We start from the raw sequence: 18,057 nt of genomic DNA on the forward strand, positions 1-18,057 counted from the left end.
TGCACACAAAACCAGTATGATGTGGTGAACAAATGTTTACCACAGTGTTTGCGTTGTGCTATGCGATTGGGTGTGTGGTGAATAGTTAATCACAATGTATTTGCAACAGTTTGTTGCTGTTTAAAAATATGCAAATGCAGTTGTTGCTGCATACATAAATTAAGCGCTATTTGAAAGATAATAGTAAGTGTGGACAAAAAGTGAATGAGAGAATTTCATTTTTCAAATTAATTAATTTACAAACAATTAAAATGTTAGAATAATGAAAACAAAATTGTATTAATTATTATAAACAAATATAAGTTAAATACAAATAAGTTCAAAATTAACTTGTCCTGTGACATTAATTTGTTTATATGCAATTGCCCAAAAATACGAGTCTCACTTCCCATATTTTATGTTATATTTCATTTGTTTCATATTCATAATTATATTCATATTCATAATAATTTAAAAAAAAAAATAAAATAAAAATTTATATTTTAAAAATAAATATAGTACATTTTAATAGCTGTTAAATATTTAAAATTATTTTAGAAATATGTTAAATAATTTGAATAACTTTTTGTTAATACTACAAAAGGAGAATAACTTTATTATTAGTTGAGTCATTGCACTTGAGCACTTTTATTCTCTATTAATTGCGAAGTTTCTTCATTACCCCTACATTACCTCTACGCCTTGATTATTGTTTATTGTTTATCACTTCATCAAATGAAGTGGATTATTGGATTATTGTTTATCACTTCATCAAGCTAAGCAATAATTGACCTCAGATCTGCATACCTCCCCGAGGAGTCTGTAACCATTTTAAACTAAAATTTTTTGATAAATATTCTTGTAATTGGAAAATGTCTTTTTTCACTGTATAACGATAATTAATAAAAACGAATAAATATAAACAGTTTTAGAAATATCCACATCTCTCCCTATGACACAAAAAATTAAAATTTGTACCACCATTACCTATCAGATAAGAAATGTTCTTTTCAGACATGTTTAATGTATTTTCTGAATACCATTAAGGATCACAAATATATACTCATCATGACTAACTCGTCTCATTAATTCGAGATGCTATTTATGGATCGTTACTAGATAGATGTCGGAATATTTTAAGAATTAAATCATATTTATTATCTACAAAACAGTTTTATATTTAAAAATCGAACTAGGATTCGGATAAAAGAATGCATCTGCTAAAAAAGATATAGTTCTTCTAAAACTCAAATTGGAAGTAAATCGATGATACATAACTTTTTATGTGAAATAGTAAGCTAAGCATATGATTAGTGGTTATAAACTTAATAGATATTTTGCAATTCCATGTTTTTTCATTGGTATGAGAAAAAATTTGAAATAACTCTTATTTATTTAGTCATTCAATAGTTTATTTATCATTAATTAGTTAATTGGACCTATATTCCCAATACTTCATTTATTTGGGCATATAGGCCTACAGATATATCTTAACGAATGACATGGTGGTATTATCAAATGTAAATTTTAAAGTCGTAAACAAATGATATGGCTTGCGGGATATAAAATAATTAATTTAAATACAGTCAACAAACGATAGTCCGTGAGTAGTAGTGTCATCAAATTTCCCAGGTGCTGTTGACATAGGAATTAAAGTAAATATAGCAGACGCTCTCAAATCATACTTAGTAAAACTAAGTTTTCCTTTAGTAAACAGCCTAACTTCCTTGTATGTTTGAATTATTTTACATTATTTTTACTCAAAATGACCAGATTGCTCAATAAAAGTCAACCGTTTGCTTCTCTTACACTCACAATCTTTATGATTCATCTCAATAACACTTCTAAATGCATCAGAAGTGAATCAACTAAAAAAACCAGGCATCGATTGCAGATATAAGCATAAGGCTTCACACAAGAACTGACGTTCGATTTGTGAAGAGGTTCTCTAGAAAGCCTTCATCCACTATGCGCCTATTGCATTATTGACCAATTACTTTTGAGCTTTAATATATAATCGTTCGTTTTCATATTCTTCATCGTACAAACGCTCTTAAGTTTTTATCTTTTTGTTTTTTAATTATAAAAATTATGACCCACCGATAGGAGTTAGAGCAACAACAACTTACTATTTTAACAAGGCTATATAACTACTTTATAGAAATAAATACTCATAAATAAAAGAGACGGAGTTCTTTTTAAAAATAATATTAGCAGTAATCTCTTAAATAAAGTTCATTAAGCAATTTTAAGTAACTATTTTTAAAATAAGAAATTTATAAGTTGAAGTTCTGTTGTTTTGTAAAAATATTTAATAAAAAACTATGCTAAAATAGAAAAATGTTCTATTTTCCAGTTCTAACATTCAACTCCATACTTAATTAGCCAGATTTATTAAACTTCTAATTCAAAAATGTGCGATTTATTACTCATAATACCCTGCACAGACTTGCCAAAATAATATATTTATATTATAGTTAATTCTTCGTTGACAATGTGCAATGGGTAAGGCGTACATATCAATGCATCGTTGCTATTTATCATTGCTTAATACATGTAATATTAAAACTCTGAACAATAATTCATAATTGACTTAAACGTTATTTAAAATGTAAAACAATGTAAAAAAATATGTAATTACAAATATATATATTTTTCTTTAATAGATTAAATATAATTTAAAAAAATATTCTTTATATCAAATTGTGATATATAACTATTATAGTTATGTAATATGTATGTAAGTGTCAAAAATTAAAATGAATTGCTGTATTAAATTTGAAGAGATTTTGATTTTATCAATAAATATTGAAAGGCGTATTTTTTTCAATTGAATCAGCAAAATTAATGTACATATTTTATTTTTTAATACGCCCCAAAAATGTAACACAGTTAAGAAGCTCTTATTATAAAAACACTAACAACTTTTTTATATTAATTGTTATCTATATTGCTGCAATTGTTTTGCTTGTGTTTCTTACAATTCGACCCATGTTTAATAAATATTATGTTTAAGTAAGTATATTAAACGCTTGGTTAATTTCCATTACTTTATGCTGATATAGATTTGTTTGTTACAATCAATTATTTCATTTATTTTAGTGAAAGTAAATCGCATGTCCAGCATAAACGAAACACATCATTATCTATGATTTGTTTTTAATTTGCATAACTTATTAATATTGTTAGAAAGTGAAATTACTTTTCCACATTTTACTTTTTATATAATTATCATATAAAAAAATACTAACTAAATTCATGATTAGTAATCTTAAATACTAACTACACATGATTAAGGATTTAAACGGAGTATTTCATGCTCCCAATCAAAGATTTTTAATTCTGGTTTAAAGCGTTTAACAGGTTCTATAATCAAATAAGTAAATTAGAAAAATAAATAGTTTTTATCAGATGACAAACGTACCTATCATTGCATAACGTTGTTCATTTTGTAGTTCTGCGTAATCAATATTTAGGCCTGTAGGTAACTGTTTTGCGGTCATTAACTCGGGTATCCAAATTTCGTCTAACGAATTTTTTATTAATACTAAAATTTCTCTATATAGTTCTTGCAAAGCTGATGCATCAGTATCTTGTTGTAGTTCAATTAATGCTCCACAAGTATCATGAACGATTTGCTGGTGCGTAGCTAACTTCATAGTGAGATTATAAAGCGCATCGATCAATGCAATATCTTCGAACTTATTACCCGGTTTTAGACTGAGCACTTTTTTTGCATGTTTTCTACGGTTTTTGCTTGAGCGGAATGTTTTGCTATTTCAAATTAATAAATGTTGTTGAAATTATAAAAATATGTTAAATTTTATGCATTTATGCATTTATTTACCCTGTGCCACGCGAAGAGTTAGTAAAACGTGAAACACTTGTTGTGTCCGAAATAATATCGCATTCATCAATATTATCATCATCAGCATCTTCGCCCTCTAGTTGCTGTTTCAATTTTTTTTTACGTATTTCTAGTAAACGCTCCTTATAATTTTCAAAAGTTTTTTTGTCTTCTAATAACTTTTCTTCCAATAATTGGAAATGTGTTAGTAATTCGGGTAAGACCAAAGAATCTGTCATTTAAATATTTGTTATTTTTATGTATCAATTTAAAATATCCAATCGTTTTTACTTACCTATTAAATTAATATCATTGTTATCAGCTTGGAACAAGCGAACCTCACAAATGGCTTTATTGTAAACCTTTCCTTTTAATAATATTTTAACGCCATCAATAATATTATTACCATAAGATTTTTGTAAGTCATACGCTTCATCATATCTTCCTTTTTCCATTAGCAATGGAACTAACGAACTAAAATAAATAAACAGAAAGTAATATTGAGTAAAATCACACATGCCGAAAAAGTCAAACACATATAGATTAAATTAGGTTAGATTGGAGTGGTGGCTGTGCTCACTTGAGCCCGTTGTGAAAACACGGATTAACGTTGTTTATACGCAGCCTAGAAGGACTGGCAAAAGGACTGCACGACATAAGTCCCACATTCAAGTGAAAGTAAACTAACCTTACAAGTCTATAAGCTTGGCCAAATCCCTACTTTTGCAGGATAACAACTCTATAACGTTGGTAAGAAAACCGGCCCTAAAGATTTCAAGTCTTCTCCTAATCAATCATGGACATGTAAGGTTGAGAACAGTTGAGTAGGCCCAGTCTCATTGCATATCTCTTTAGATCGCAGTGACCTGGCGGCAGCGATACACTAGTCACGTTATGCTTTAATTGAAACAGCCAACTATTACGTTGGTTGTCCAGTTTGAACCAGGTCGATCTTGACATCTGAAAAGAGTTTTTATCTGCCATTTATCTAAAATTGCCATAGCTAGGTTATTATTAAGAGAAGCCTGGTATACTTGTTAGGGACTGTTAATGATGTAGTTGCAGCGATCACAAGATTTAGTTGCAGTTTGGATGTCCGAGAAGATTCTATTTTACTGCGTACTGAATCACCATTAGTCGTAGATGCTAAGATCAAATTTATAAAAAAAACTATATCACTACCGACTCTTTTATTCATTTTGGATCTGTCAGTGTAAATGTCTGTCGTGTTAACAGAAACTATCCTATCTAGAGTTCAGTCATCTCTACTAGGTATAAGAAAGCCGAGCCCTAGATCGAGGTCTGGCTTAGAACAAATGTAGTCTATTGAGATAGTCATTGGCAAATCCTGAGTTAGCAATGAATCTGGTTCCACTAATTTAGCATTTTGTTTTACCAGAAACTAAGTAGGCAACCAATGAAGCAAAGCGCAAAAACTTCTCGTGTGGATGGAGAATAGAGCCTTGCAAGACGGTCATCCTTTTTATTTTTTCAGGCAGTTTTATGTAACGCGTCTTTCAGTTGCTGGCCAATAAGAGACAACAACAGCGTGTTTCCCAAATGGCATAAAACCAGGAGATAATTTTTTTATTCAAGAAATGAAAAAAAAATTCATATGGATGATGGATATATTTTCAACATAATGAAGGATCTGACACCAAAATTAAATGTATCAAAGAAGAGTAAATAAAAAAAACTTTCAGTCAAATAACCTTCTATATATTAGTATTATATATTTTATATTCTATATATTACATATATATTTTAAAAATATGTATTTAAATATATATTAGTTCTAATCCATTTAATTTAATTATTTATTATTACTCATGTGCCCTAGTGAATTTGTATATTTTTTTTTTGTGGGAAAAAAAGAGGTTTCAGAGACCGACGTAAATATACTTCGTTATTGAAAAAAAAATCCTTCTGCAAAAAATATATGCAAAAAAATAATTTGACAAATAAAAAAATGGAAAAAAATTTTTTTTAGATTCTCTACAAAAATGATGAAAAATTCATTTGGTTAAAAAAATTTGAAGCGACTTAAGGTATAAGAATGAATTATTCTAAAGATATTACATATTGATATATATTAAAAATTAACACCCTACCAACCGCTTAGCAACCTTATAAAAATTTATAAGAAAACATAATAATTGATCTTGTTAAATTAAATTAGCACATACACAACATTATATGCTATATTATACAAATATTGTAGCCAGGAAATTACTTTGCCTTTATTTGGAGTTTTTCAAAAATATGTGTTGAGACATAGTCCTAAGTACGTTGAGGTGTGTCAACATTTTTGATTTCGGGCTGAGTTTAATAAGAAAAATTTATTATGAATAATTATTAATTTTTGTGTTACAATATCGACGCTTATAAAATGATCATATAATATTAGAACAAAACAAAATATCATTATAAAAGAAATTGAGATTTTGACAATCAATTTTTATCTACGCCCTTTAAAAATATTAATATTTCATAGCAATAGTAAGAAATAGTTGCAATAAATTTAAAGCTCATTTAGTTTTATATATAAAATATTAACCAAAACTTACAGTGCAACAGTTGCTATATCTGCTCCATTTTTTTTAGCTAAGAACAATACACGTCCACAATCCAAAATATTTTTTGCACTCAAAAAAGCTTGCATATTACTATCTCCACGTTCGTACATAATGCTAGCATCTTTCAATTTATTATTCGTCCTTAAATAATCTCCAAAAGCTAGGCAAGTACTTTTATAGCAGTTTGGATGAGCTTCATAATACTTAAGGGCAAGAGCATATAAGTTGTGTTTTTTAATGAATTCCAATGCTTCATCAAGCTTTGCTTCACCACATGCTGTTATACCTTTCAATGCCTTTTGATAGCGTTTCAGATGCTCATCAATTTTATAACAACGATAATTTGTGTCGTAACTTTTTAATTCATTGAAAAATGGCAAAAATTCTTTAGGATCACTGTGTGACTTTTGAAGTACATAAACTACTAAACCAATGTCGTATGTTCCAAGTGCTATATCGCTTAGTTCATCAACATTTACGATTTGTATTAAATGCTGTAAACCCTTATCAGCTAAACTATCAGCAGTGTCTGTATTTAAATTTTCAATATATTTTTGTTTCCAAACCTGAGCTAAAGCTTTCTCCACCTTTCCAATTTTTACATATGCACTCAGTATAGGCAAAAAAAATGCTTTGTTCTTACTTTCCTCCATTAGACTAAGCAATTTCTCGCATATATTTACTACTTTCTTTTCTATTTGGAAGTTTTCTGGATACATTTGTTGAGCGTTGAAATAATAAAATTTGTACACGGTTTTGGTGAAGTCCTGTAATACAATTTTATTATATTATTAATGTATAATTGCATACACATTTTGTATACTTACTTCATTTTTTAAATCATTTAAGAACAAACACAACCAGTCTGGATTGTCAATCTGGTTCAAAAATAACTCCAAATTATTTAAAAACAATTCAATGTTATTATCGGAAATAATATTCAAATTAATGCGCTCTTTCCGTACTATTTCCATAGCATTCTTATATCTCAATTGGTTTAAAGTTTTAGACACTATGCCTAAAGATAGTATACGTGGGACAACGGTTTCTATGTTTCCACGTGGCAACTGTAGAACCACGCGTCCACTGTCAAAGACAGTGGTTATTATTTTACTTCCACGTTCAATTTTACGTTCAGCAATAGTTTTTTTCTGCTTTAAATGCCAGAAATACATTGTGGTTAATTTGGTAAAAATTAAATAATTGTCAATGACACAACACGAAGTAACGTCATTAAAATAAAGCTCTTCATTAATAAAAAGATTATGATTTGTTTTCCATGCAATTGTAGTATTGATGCTATTATTTCTTGATCCACCTACGATGAGTTGATCCACTACTGGACCTGACTGCTTATTTGCCTGCACAAATTCTATTGTGTTTTCTTTTGTTATTATAAATTTAAATATTTCTGCATTATCTGCTTGAGCAAGCAGTATTTTATTTCCAGCATCAGCCATTGAATATATTTTTGTAGATAATACAAATTTGCTTAAGGGTATATATTGGGTAAGTACACTATCGAGCTTCATAAGCTGCATAACTGATTGGGAATTATCTGACTTATTTGTTACTATTGTACCATCACCGAGGAATAAGAAGTTCCCCCATACTGCAGGTGGACCACATAATTCTGGAGATGCAATATATTTTGAATGCTCATCAAAATTTAGTGGTTTCGAAATATTTGAATTAAATATAGTCATATCTTCATTGACGTCATAAACGCATAATAATAGTTTTTGATTTACTAGAATTATTGTACACGCGTTAATGTTTTTATCTAATTGCAGTATTCTATTACACTTTGGTGGAGGTATAATATTCTGCTTGAAATCAGTTAATAGCAACTTATTTCCATCGATAACAGCAACTACACCGAAATTTTCATATTTATCAATACAAAATCTCCATCTAAAGATAAAAAAAAAATTGTATTAATATATGTTATATTATAGCAGCTTTATTTACTATCATTAATGCTATGTATATTGAACACCCCATTACTTTGTACACAACACACTTGTGTACAAACTAATGTAACACATTTAACAAGGTATTAAAAAAGCAATTTGGTTTTTCACAATGTTTACTTAATTTTGGACAGATGCTTTAAACATCTCTTTAATGACAACACAAATACGATAAAATTTCTTTCATTTCTTTCATTGATAATTAACATCTATTGTCACACATTTTTTGTTTATCACAATACTAATTTTAGTGATATACTATAACTACTCTTTTCTCCTTCTACAAATATTTAGAGTTCCAAACTTTCTTAGAACTGTACGTTTATGTTATTCTGTTACCTGTATATTAAATATTTCCCATCCTCTAGTAGTATATGTAAGGTTTTTTCCTCATGTAGTCTATTATCCCAGTTAAAATACGTAATAGGATTATTTAAAGAAAACCTTAATGTTTGCTTTAAGTACCAATGATAGTTGTTTACTATGTACAAGTACAGATAATTAAAATTTTGTGCTGCATCTTTAGTTTCAATTGCTAGAATATCAGAATCAGGACTATATTTTAAACTTTGTATTTGTTCAACATCCAAATCAAATGGTAAAATTAGTTCACGATGTCGCAAGCCATTCATTTCGAAGAATCCAATTGTACTTTTATTTGGCAATTTATGCGGTACTGCTATCCATGATTCAGCTGGACGCCAAGCAATTTGGACACCTAAATTATTAACCTTTTCCGATGTAAATTGAAATTTTCCTTCTCTGTTAAAAACTTTGAACATTCTACCATAAATGCTGTTAACATACGATACCGCAAAATAAGCTCCATCATCGCGCCAATGGACTTCAACATTCTAAAATGATTCATAGCATAATAAAAATATGACTTCTTATATTATCAAAAACTTATACCTGTGGCAACTGTTTGACATCTTCCGGAAGTTTATAATCACTTTTCTTTTTGGCTGCCTCTTTGCCTTCAGAACCATGAAATTGTGTTTCTTTAGAACCCCAACCTACAGTGACAAATGGGTTTTCATCGTCCAATCCTAGGGAATGTTCTTCAACTGGATCATAATTTGCATTTAATACAACAATGTTATGGGCTTTTGTAACAAATACAACTAGTTCCTGATCTGGACTCCAAGCCATGCATAAAAGACCGACGTCGCAATAAGTACCTTCAGTAACAGCACTTGTTTCAGGATCCACAGTAATAACTTCTCCACTCTCCGAAGCCAAACTTATTACTGTTTCTAAAGCCAAGTACTCAGCATTAATAATACCAGGCAGTTCTGTTAGTTCTTTTAAAACTTCGGTGCTTTTCATGTATGAAAAAAGTTTCGTTTCAGTAACAAAATAAACAACATCGCTGTCGCCGTCATCATTTGGATTTAATACAACGAATTTTACGTCTCGTACAGGAGCATTTAATTCTGTACAAAACTTAAGTTTTAAATTACGCATTGTTATGTTTTATAATTGAATTGTAATGAAATAGTTAATAAGCAGAAGTGAACCAAACAACAAAACGTAAAAAAGATCTTTAGCAAAACGTGCATTTGACAGCTGATTTCGGATAAATAGAGGCGAAACAAAAACAGTGTTTAACAACACTATTTTCATTTAAAAAACAAATGATTTTTATTTGTAGTATCCACCTTTATATGGCGTTACACTGGCTTGAAATGTCTGATATGGAATTACATATGAGAAGCAAATGACTGATTTCTGTATATAAAATCTCATATCCGCAAATGGTTGGACATTTTTGCGCAATGGATCTCATTTTGTGTAAATGAATTCCAAACGTATATGAATACATAGAACATAGTCTAAATAAAAGTTTTTCATGGCATTTTCACAGTTTAAAAAAGCTCTTTTTGATATATTTGCATATTCTTAGAAACTATGAGTCCCTTTTTGTAACTTCTACTTTCCAAAAAGTACTTAATCAGAGTTAAAAATAATTTTTCAATTTATATTGTAAGGTTTGAAGGTATATTTTACCTTTCATACAACTTTTTTTTGGTATAGGCTAAAAATCAAATTAATAGACAATAAATAACAAATGTAAACACTTTCAAATAACTGATTTGAAATCAGTCATTTGCGGCCAGTGTAAACCCCATATTACATCGTAGTGCTTTATGACCTATAATAATAGTAATAATCTAATTATAAGAATTACATAATAAATTTATAAAACTAATAGAGGTCTGAATATATTTAATCTTTTAACTCCTAGGAGGAGCATAGGGCCGCAAAAAAACGGTCTGAATGCCCCTTTTTAATTCCTTTTCGGCAAATTTGTGAAATAATATTGTTTTGATTTTATTTTTATTTGTTGTGTTGTGAATATTCTTTGCTTAATTATAGCATGATTGATTCAAAAATCAAGTGCAATATTTTTACTCAACAGTTACTTCTAATATAAATAGGTGCTTTTGGCAGCTTTTGTGTTGCAAAAAACAGTAATAGACGCTCAATAGACGAGATAATAGTGTCTCTGTTGCAATCTGTCAAATGTTATGTTTTTGCAATGAGGAAATCTTGCATATGTGCACATAATGTAAACAAATTTCATTTTGTTTAAAATAAAATAAACAACAAATTTAATAATAGTTTAGAATATATATTAACACATTAGCAACCAATACTAAAACACTTAAATATATTTTATTGTATTCAAATTCATTTGTATACTAGCCGTATCGATTTATCAATATTCTTGAAAGATGTTGAGATTACTCTAAACATATATGATTAAGCTACAAAATAAAGTTAAAAGTATATATCAAAAGTTGAACAATTCAAAATGGTGTCTAAGAGATAATGATTGAAAATGATAACTAACATACACATGATTTGTTATCATTAACAGACAATAAGTCAATTTAAAGTAAACTAAAAAATGGCAAATCACCATCGATTGTGTATACGCCCCGAAAGGAATATTACTATATCACGAAAATGGTACTTAAATGGAAACAGCAGGGTTTTGAACGACGAGCAAGGCTTCAAATTACTTGAAGAAGAAGGGTGGTTAAAGAATCCCAATGATCATAGCAGCATATCCCTTTTTTCTTTTTTTCTAATTGTCTGTATAAGAGCAACAATTCTTTAGGCTCAAGTTAGCCTCCCTTTTTACAATACCATATTAATCTATTAAAAAAATAACTAAACAATAACAACATAAAACTTAAAAAATCTTTACATATTAATTGGAATTTGTCTAAAATGAAAACTGGTAGAGATATATTAAATAATTTGAAAGTGTTTATAGAAAAATTATCATTTGATTATAACTGATATGTACAAAATGAAATTATCGCACAATTAGACTTATTAGTGCACAATTTGTGACTTATTGGAAATATCAAAAATCATATTAATTAGAATAATTAATATGTTTAAAAATTAATAAGATTTTTGAATATAAATTTGTACACGCAATCAACTATCATATGGAACAACGGCATATATTTAAGTGCTGTGAGTTCATAGGCAACACTGCTATTTTTTGAAATAAATATACAACACTGTTTCATTTTTCGTTGCTTTTTAGAACGCCATTGGGAAAGAAGAAACAATGACGACAGTGAGTTTTTGTATTTTAGTTGATCGTACAAAAGTTTAGAAATTTGTTGTAAAATGTGTTTTATATTAAACAAATCATTGTTGTGGTTAAAAATGCATTATATGTTATAAAATTGAAGCAATAAAATAATATTAAAATAATCGAGTAAAATGTGTTAAAAATCTAAAAGGTAAACGCAGAAGAAAATACGAGAAAAAGCAAGACGTAAGAAATTCCTTAAAAAGTGGCATATAAGAAAAAAAAGTCGACGGTTATTAGTGTTAAGCAAAAAATTGTTTTATATTAAAATTTAGTAAAGTGTGAGAATCTATTGTGTTTCAATGGAAAATTATTTACAATAAAAAATTGGTAATATTTAATTTAGCAGGAATAAGCGACATTTAAAACGGCAACAAAATAAATGGTAAGTTTATTAAATGTGTCAGAAAGAGAAAGATTGTAAAATAGGTGTGAAATAATTCAGATATTATTTATTGTTATATTTTTATTTAAAAAACTGGATGCTGTTGCATATAAAATGTTAAGGAAAAGTGTTTCCATTATCAAAGAGAAAGTTAATATGAAAATATAAGAAAAATGGGATACTCTTCTGATAACAGGCGTGAAGTAAGGAATTTGTACATTTGTTTGCACCAGATGCGGCAAGTGTTGTGAAGGGAAATTTGTCCGCATTCCATTGCTTATTAGGGCGCGCCTTTGATGTGTTTTTTTCTTCCGACTTTTTTTTTATTTTTGTCTGAGACATTTTCTCCTTGCAAGGTGTACTAAAAGGCGATTGGGTGCAGAAATGTATAAAACAGATTTAATTGTTTTGTCAAGGATTTGTAGTGATACTTATTAGAAAAACAAGTTTCTGATTGAAAATTATTTCAATTTATGGAAATACTTTCCTATAAATAGAAAAACTGCTATTAAAAAATGAAAAATGAGTACATAAACCTGACTTATAAAAAAATAAGAAACCTGTGCTTTTAAACCAAAACCTTAATATTATATAGTATATTTTATATACATGCATTTTTATCGATAAATCGAAGAACATCAAATTAACAAATACTAGAAAAAGAACTTAAGGGGGGTGGGGGCAATGGAACATTTAGAAAAACCGCGAATTGTTCATTGATGCAAATCTAAGATGAAACTTGGTATTTACCTAAAAATCTGTTTTTATTGGATATTTCCAAGACAATAATTGTAGTATCCTCAAAAATCTCATATTAATAAATAGAAAACGATATATAAAGTATATCAGTCCTTATATAGAAATTTTTTTCATGTAGCATTAGTAGAATAACATATTAATGTATATTCCTGAGTTTAATCTCGTATACGACCCTTTTTATATATATGTGGTTTAATTAATAAATAGTTGAATAACGTGAAGTTACCCATTCATGAAATCTCATTTATTTGTAAAACAAACTTAGTTACTCTGGAACGTAAATCTCTTATAAATAACTAGAATATGATGAAAAGTGTTGTCTCTAAAGTACCCGCCAAATTTTGGTAACAGCTAAATCAAAAAGCCGCTTCGTCTGTTTGACCCATTCTCAATACGGCAGAGTTAATTAATCATGCTAAATTAATCATCTAAAAATGGCAATGGCAAAAGGATTATAAACCGTCAAGTAACGTTTGTCTTAACTGCTCAGTTTTGTTCTGGACGTGAGCTTATATACTCATATAACAAGGAATTTCTTGACGAAGAACATAGGACTTATGCGTAAGTTAGATAACTTTGTGTTATCTAACTTACAACTTTTTTTGCATACATGTACCCGGACTACTTGTTTTTCACAACCTTTTTTTAATATCCGCGAATATTATTCACAGATTATACTAATATTAATATTATTAACATTAGTCGAAATAGTACACGAATTGATAAATATTAACAATACAATCTCATTAAATGATAAAGGCCAAAGGATCAAAGTTGTTTATACTCAAGAACTTAGGTATAGTGTTGAACATTTGTTGTCTCACTTTTCCATATTTGTAATTGTAAAACTAATAAAACTGTATCTATTCGCAATGAGCAAATAGCTGAATATTCTAGATAATTTAATTTTTCTCGAAAACTCCAGACGAGTTCAGTCTTTTGCATATCAAGTGATTCCAGAATCAATATTCTGATGACAGAATATTGTTTGTATTTAGATTCTTATCAGCTTACAGACCCGAACAATTAAACACAGAATAGACAGAATATTGAACAACATTATAGTTATTATTACAGTTTTACTTCAATTATTGAAATATAAACTTAAAATTATGTTATTGTACTTTATTAAGCATTATCACATTAAACAAATAAATTATTATCACATAAAAATTATTATTCTTATTCACTCCATAAAGAATCCCATTTTTGGAACGTTCTACTCCTACGTCAATGTAATAAATATTTTTATTTGAAGTTTATTGTAACCGAATTTGACTAGAACAAAGATGTGTGAAATTTCAAAAATCTTTTTCTTCAATAACCGGTTAAATTAATATAAACAAAATCTTTTTCACATTATATATTGTTTTTTATTCAAAACAAATTATTTAACAATCTACTATTGGACTTTGTTTGGAAATATTGCGTAAACATCTTATAATTTTCATATACACCTGTAACAAAATTTGTACATAAATTATAATTAATAATTCAATTTATATGCAAAAAAGAAAGAAAAAGTAAAAATTCGCAAAATTTTTATAAATTTTGTTTGTTGTGCTCTCTAGACTTTCATATCTGAAATCACTAATAAAAGATTTTTGTTTTCTAGTTTTCGTATTTCTGGGTCATGGCAACGCAATGTTGTAAATATGTACATATTTGTTATATTCACATAAAAATGTACATAAATGTAACTTAAAGTATTTGATTAAAACTGAATTTTCATTTAGAAATGAGCATTATATATTGTATGTTATATATATACGTATGTATATATATCCGTTATAATTCTTAAATAGCGTTGTTAATGTATATGAAATACATATTAACAATTAGCTTAAAAATTCCTATTACTTTTGTGAATACTACAAATATGACATTCCCATGTGGCATTGTTAAAATTATGGAAAACGATAGTTCCAGTACCGCCGTGTTAACGCCCGGAATCATTTGAATGAGATCATATACCGCAATGAACATACGTAGGTAATTTGATCATCATTTATTATGTAAAACACAGCCATTACTAGTCTTCAAACTCAAAATGATTTTAACTGAATAGTTTGTATTTAAGAATAGATTTTCAAGATACTTTAAAAAGGTTATGTAATTATATACAATATTATATACAATATAATCATTTTTCTTGTGAAATATAAGCTCTTACTTATTTTATTCTACTATCTACTGTCTTTTTCTCTAGCATCCTAATCCTTCGTAGATTAGTGCTCTTATAATCAATGTGTTGGCAAACAATTTATAGCGATAATTAAAAAGCATATCAATTTTACATATCTATATGAATATTTGATAGCAATACTCTAAGCTCTTGTTGATATCATTGAACTAGTCATTTTCACCTTTTTTTCTTAGCTTAACAACATTGGTTGTGCTTCTATAGTGCTTCTATAACCAAAGCGTTCTATTTTTCTCGATCTGATGCTGTGTTTCTCCCATAAACCATTGATCAACCTTTTCTTTTTCTTGCCTCTAGCAATCTCACTAAGCTAATTACCTAAAACGGATATTTTATATATGCCATAGCTATCTAAAATACTAAGATTTAGTAAAACCCATCGTTCAACAGTCTGGGTCATATGTTATTATTCCTAAATCTGTTTTTTAAAAACATCAACTGTTTATATTCATAACTTTAACTTTATCCTTTACTGCTAAGGTCTTTTAAAACTTAGATTTCATCTTTAATCATAACATAGAGAAGATTATTTTTAATCCTATTTCAGTAGAGAAGTTATCTGGGGTATCTTGAATTCAGTTTAAATGTTTTATGAGGACAATGCCGATTTGTACTTGTTAGGCTTTTCTAATCATTGAGCTGAAAACTTTATTAACGTTTTGTTCTTTTACTATGTTAGAATGCTTTATAAAACAAAAAATTGATATGATTTCAGAAATAATATGATTTGATATATCTTTGATATAGTTAGCTAATAAAGATATGTATGTTTGCATTAGGTAGTAAATAATTGCACTTTTTTTTATCTAATAAACCAATAACCCATAGGAATTATTGTATGTTTGGATATCTCAATAGAGATAATAATACATATAATATATACAATAATATAATATAATAATACATATATATTATGTGTTAGAAAACAACGTTTAACATATTCCTTGTGAACATAGACGGTACACATATAATTTCCAGTTGTTCCTTTTTATAACGTTTTACCGGTATTTCTTTAGTGTTTGTTCTCCCTAAATATCAATGCTCAATCAATTCTATATTCTTCAGACGTTTCGAAATACAATTCTTTTTTTCTATATGAATATAACACCACTTTCTAATTATCATATCATGTTTCGCAATAAGCGTCCAGATATAAATTATTTTAAAATATTTTCATATAATAATAACTTCTTCTTATTTGGTACTACAGTCCAAATAAGGAGGGAACCTTGGCTTCCCTCACGATCTGCTTCCATTGTCCCAATCTTCTCTTCCAGCTACTCTCTTCCAGTTCATTACTCCAATCGTTCTTGCATCACCATACACGTTCTCATCCCATCTTGTTCTTTATCTACCTATGTGCCTGGTTGCCACCATCTTCTTGAAAACATTTCATAGGTCTCTTTCGCATTTACAATGACTGTAATTTCGTCTGCATACGCACAGATCTGGTACGACTTTGATGCAATATTACCGAGATTTTCAAGGGAGTAAATGACGTAGTATAATGTTAATATATTGTAAAAGGCTATGAGAGGTGTCCATTTAGAATAACCTTGCCTGAAGTATTAATTATAATTATATTATAACTAATATATCGTAAAAACTTGTTTCTTTTTAACAATTTATGTATTTATATTCATATACCGTCTTATACAGAAGATTTGCTATATTCTTAACAATTTAAAGTAAGAAAACCAATTGTTATTTCCTGGATCTTATCATTAATATAGTTTACAGAGAATGTATTTTCTGCACATATACTATATAATATTTTACATATTTCGTCTGAAGTCATTATTTATATTTTTATGTTATTTTGAAAAGATTTGGTCTAGATATTAACAAAATATTTTTTTTTATTCTCTTTTCACTTTTTTTAATTGAAGTCTACAAAGTATGTAAATATTTTCAAGAGTGCTCTATAATACTAATATGAGTTTTCAATATTGTATTGAGACTAATCAGTAACTAAATATTTTAATTTGGGTAAATATTTAAACATTAAATTTTACTGAAGTAATTGAGTTATAACATTAGCGGAGATTACCACAAGTATACGATTTCCTGATTTATAGATTTCTTCACATTTTCATTAGAGAGTTGTTTTATATAGTAAGTTCCATCCCTGAGGTATAACCTTAAGTGCTCATGAAAGAGTTTTTATTTAACATACAAGCTCATTGCGCACAGATAATTGTAACATAGCTATTTAAAGATAACCATGTAAAGGCTCTGTGAAAAAAATAAATACAAGGATCATGCTGGCATTTCGTTAAATGCAATCAAACACTTTTACCATTAAATGCGATCCACACTTCCACTCCACAAATGAAATTAATTTATATATTAATTTTTCAATGCATATGACGAGTCCTACTGTTTAAAATTTATGTCTGTTACTAACCTCCATCCCGCAAATAGTACTTAATATAATCCAAATATATACGTTAAAATAAACAAAATCAAAGTGCCAGATAACAGTACTAAAAAATCTAAAAAAAAATGAAATAGAAACAGAATTTAATATTTAATTTTTTAAATAATATCTGTAGGAAACGTCTTTAAGATCATTTTAAATGTTAAAAATAAAATGATATAAAAAACACAAAAAATGCTAGCTAATTGCACTATAAATACACAATAGGTGTGAAAAAAAATTTGTATGAATATATTTTCAATGTTGAATATATATTTCTAAAGATTTCTTAAGGAT

General features: G+C 28.2%; 2 protein-coding genes across 2 annotated transcripts in view; one reads left to right on the forward strand and one right to left on the reverse strand.

The window, feature by feature from the left end:
- LOC119677401 (putative elongator complex protein 1) overlaps positions 1-18,057 on the forward strand; it is a 279,253-nt gene that overhangs the window by 242,782 nt on the left and 18,414 nt on the right. The gene's annotated exons all lie outside the window — the stretch shown is intronic.
- LOC119677400 (putative elongator complex protein 1) lies at positions 2,810-9,927 on the reverse strand. Its single transcript, XM_038088735.1, has 8 exons — positions 9,288-9,927; positions 8,715-9,229; positions 7,230-8,316; positions 6,394-7,169; positions 4,122-4,300; positions 3,827-4,058; positions 3,404-3,753; positions 2,810-3,345 (listed from the first exon to the last, which is right to left on the reverse strand). The coding sequence occupies exons 1-8, from the start codon at positions 9,840-9,842 to the stop codon at positions 3,272-3,274; spliced, it is 3,768 nt and encodes a 1,255-aa protein (XP_037944663.1). The 5' UTR covers positions 9,843-9,927; the 3' UTR covers positions 2,810-3,271.

The sequence above is a fragment of the Teleopsis dalmanni genome, chromosome 2, assembly GCF_002237135.1.
Source record: "Teleopsis dalmanni isolate 2A chromosome 2, ASM223713v2, whole genome shotgun sequence".
In the NCBI taxonomy this organism is placed as follows: domain Eukaryota; kingdom Metazoa; phylum Arthropoda; class Insecta; order Diptera; family Diopsidae; genus Teleopsis; species Teleopsis dalmanni.

Excerpts from the sequence above, each read along its gene's own strand:
- LOC119677400 (XM_038088735.1), bottom strand. The coding sequence starts at position 9,842 with ATGCGTAATTTAAAACTTAAGTTTTGTACAGAATTAAATGCTCCTGTA. Across the intron at positions 7,170-7,229 it reads TAAATGATTTAAAAAATGAA|GACTTCACCAAAACCGTGTA; the intron begins GTAAGTATACAA and ends ATTGTATTACAG. Across the intron at positions 4,059-4,121 it reads CAATGATATTAATTTAATAG|ATTCTTTGGTCTTACCCGAA; the intron begins GTAAGTAAAAAC and ends TTTAAATGACAG.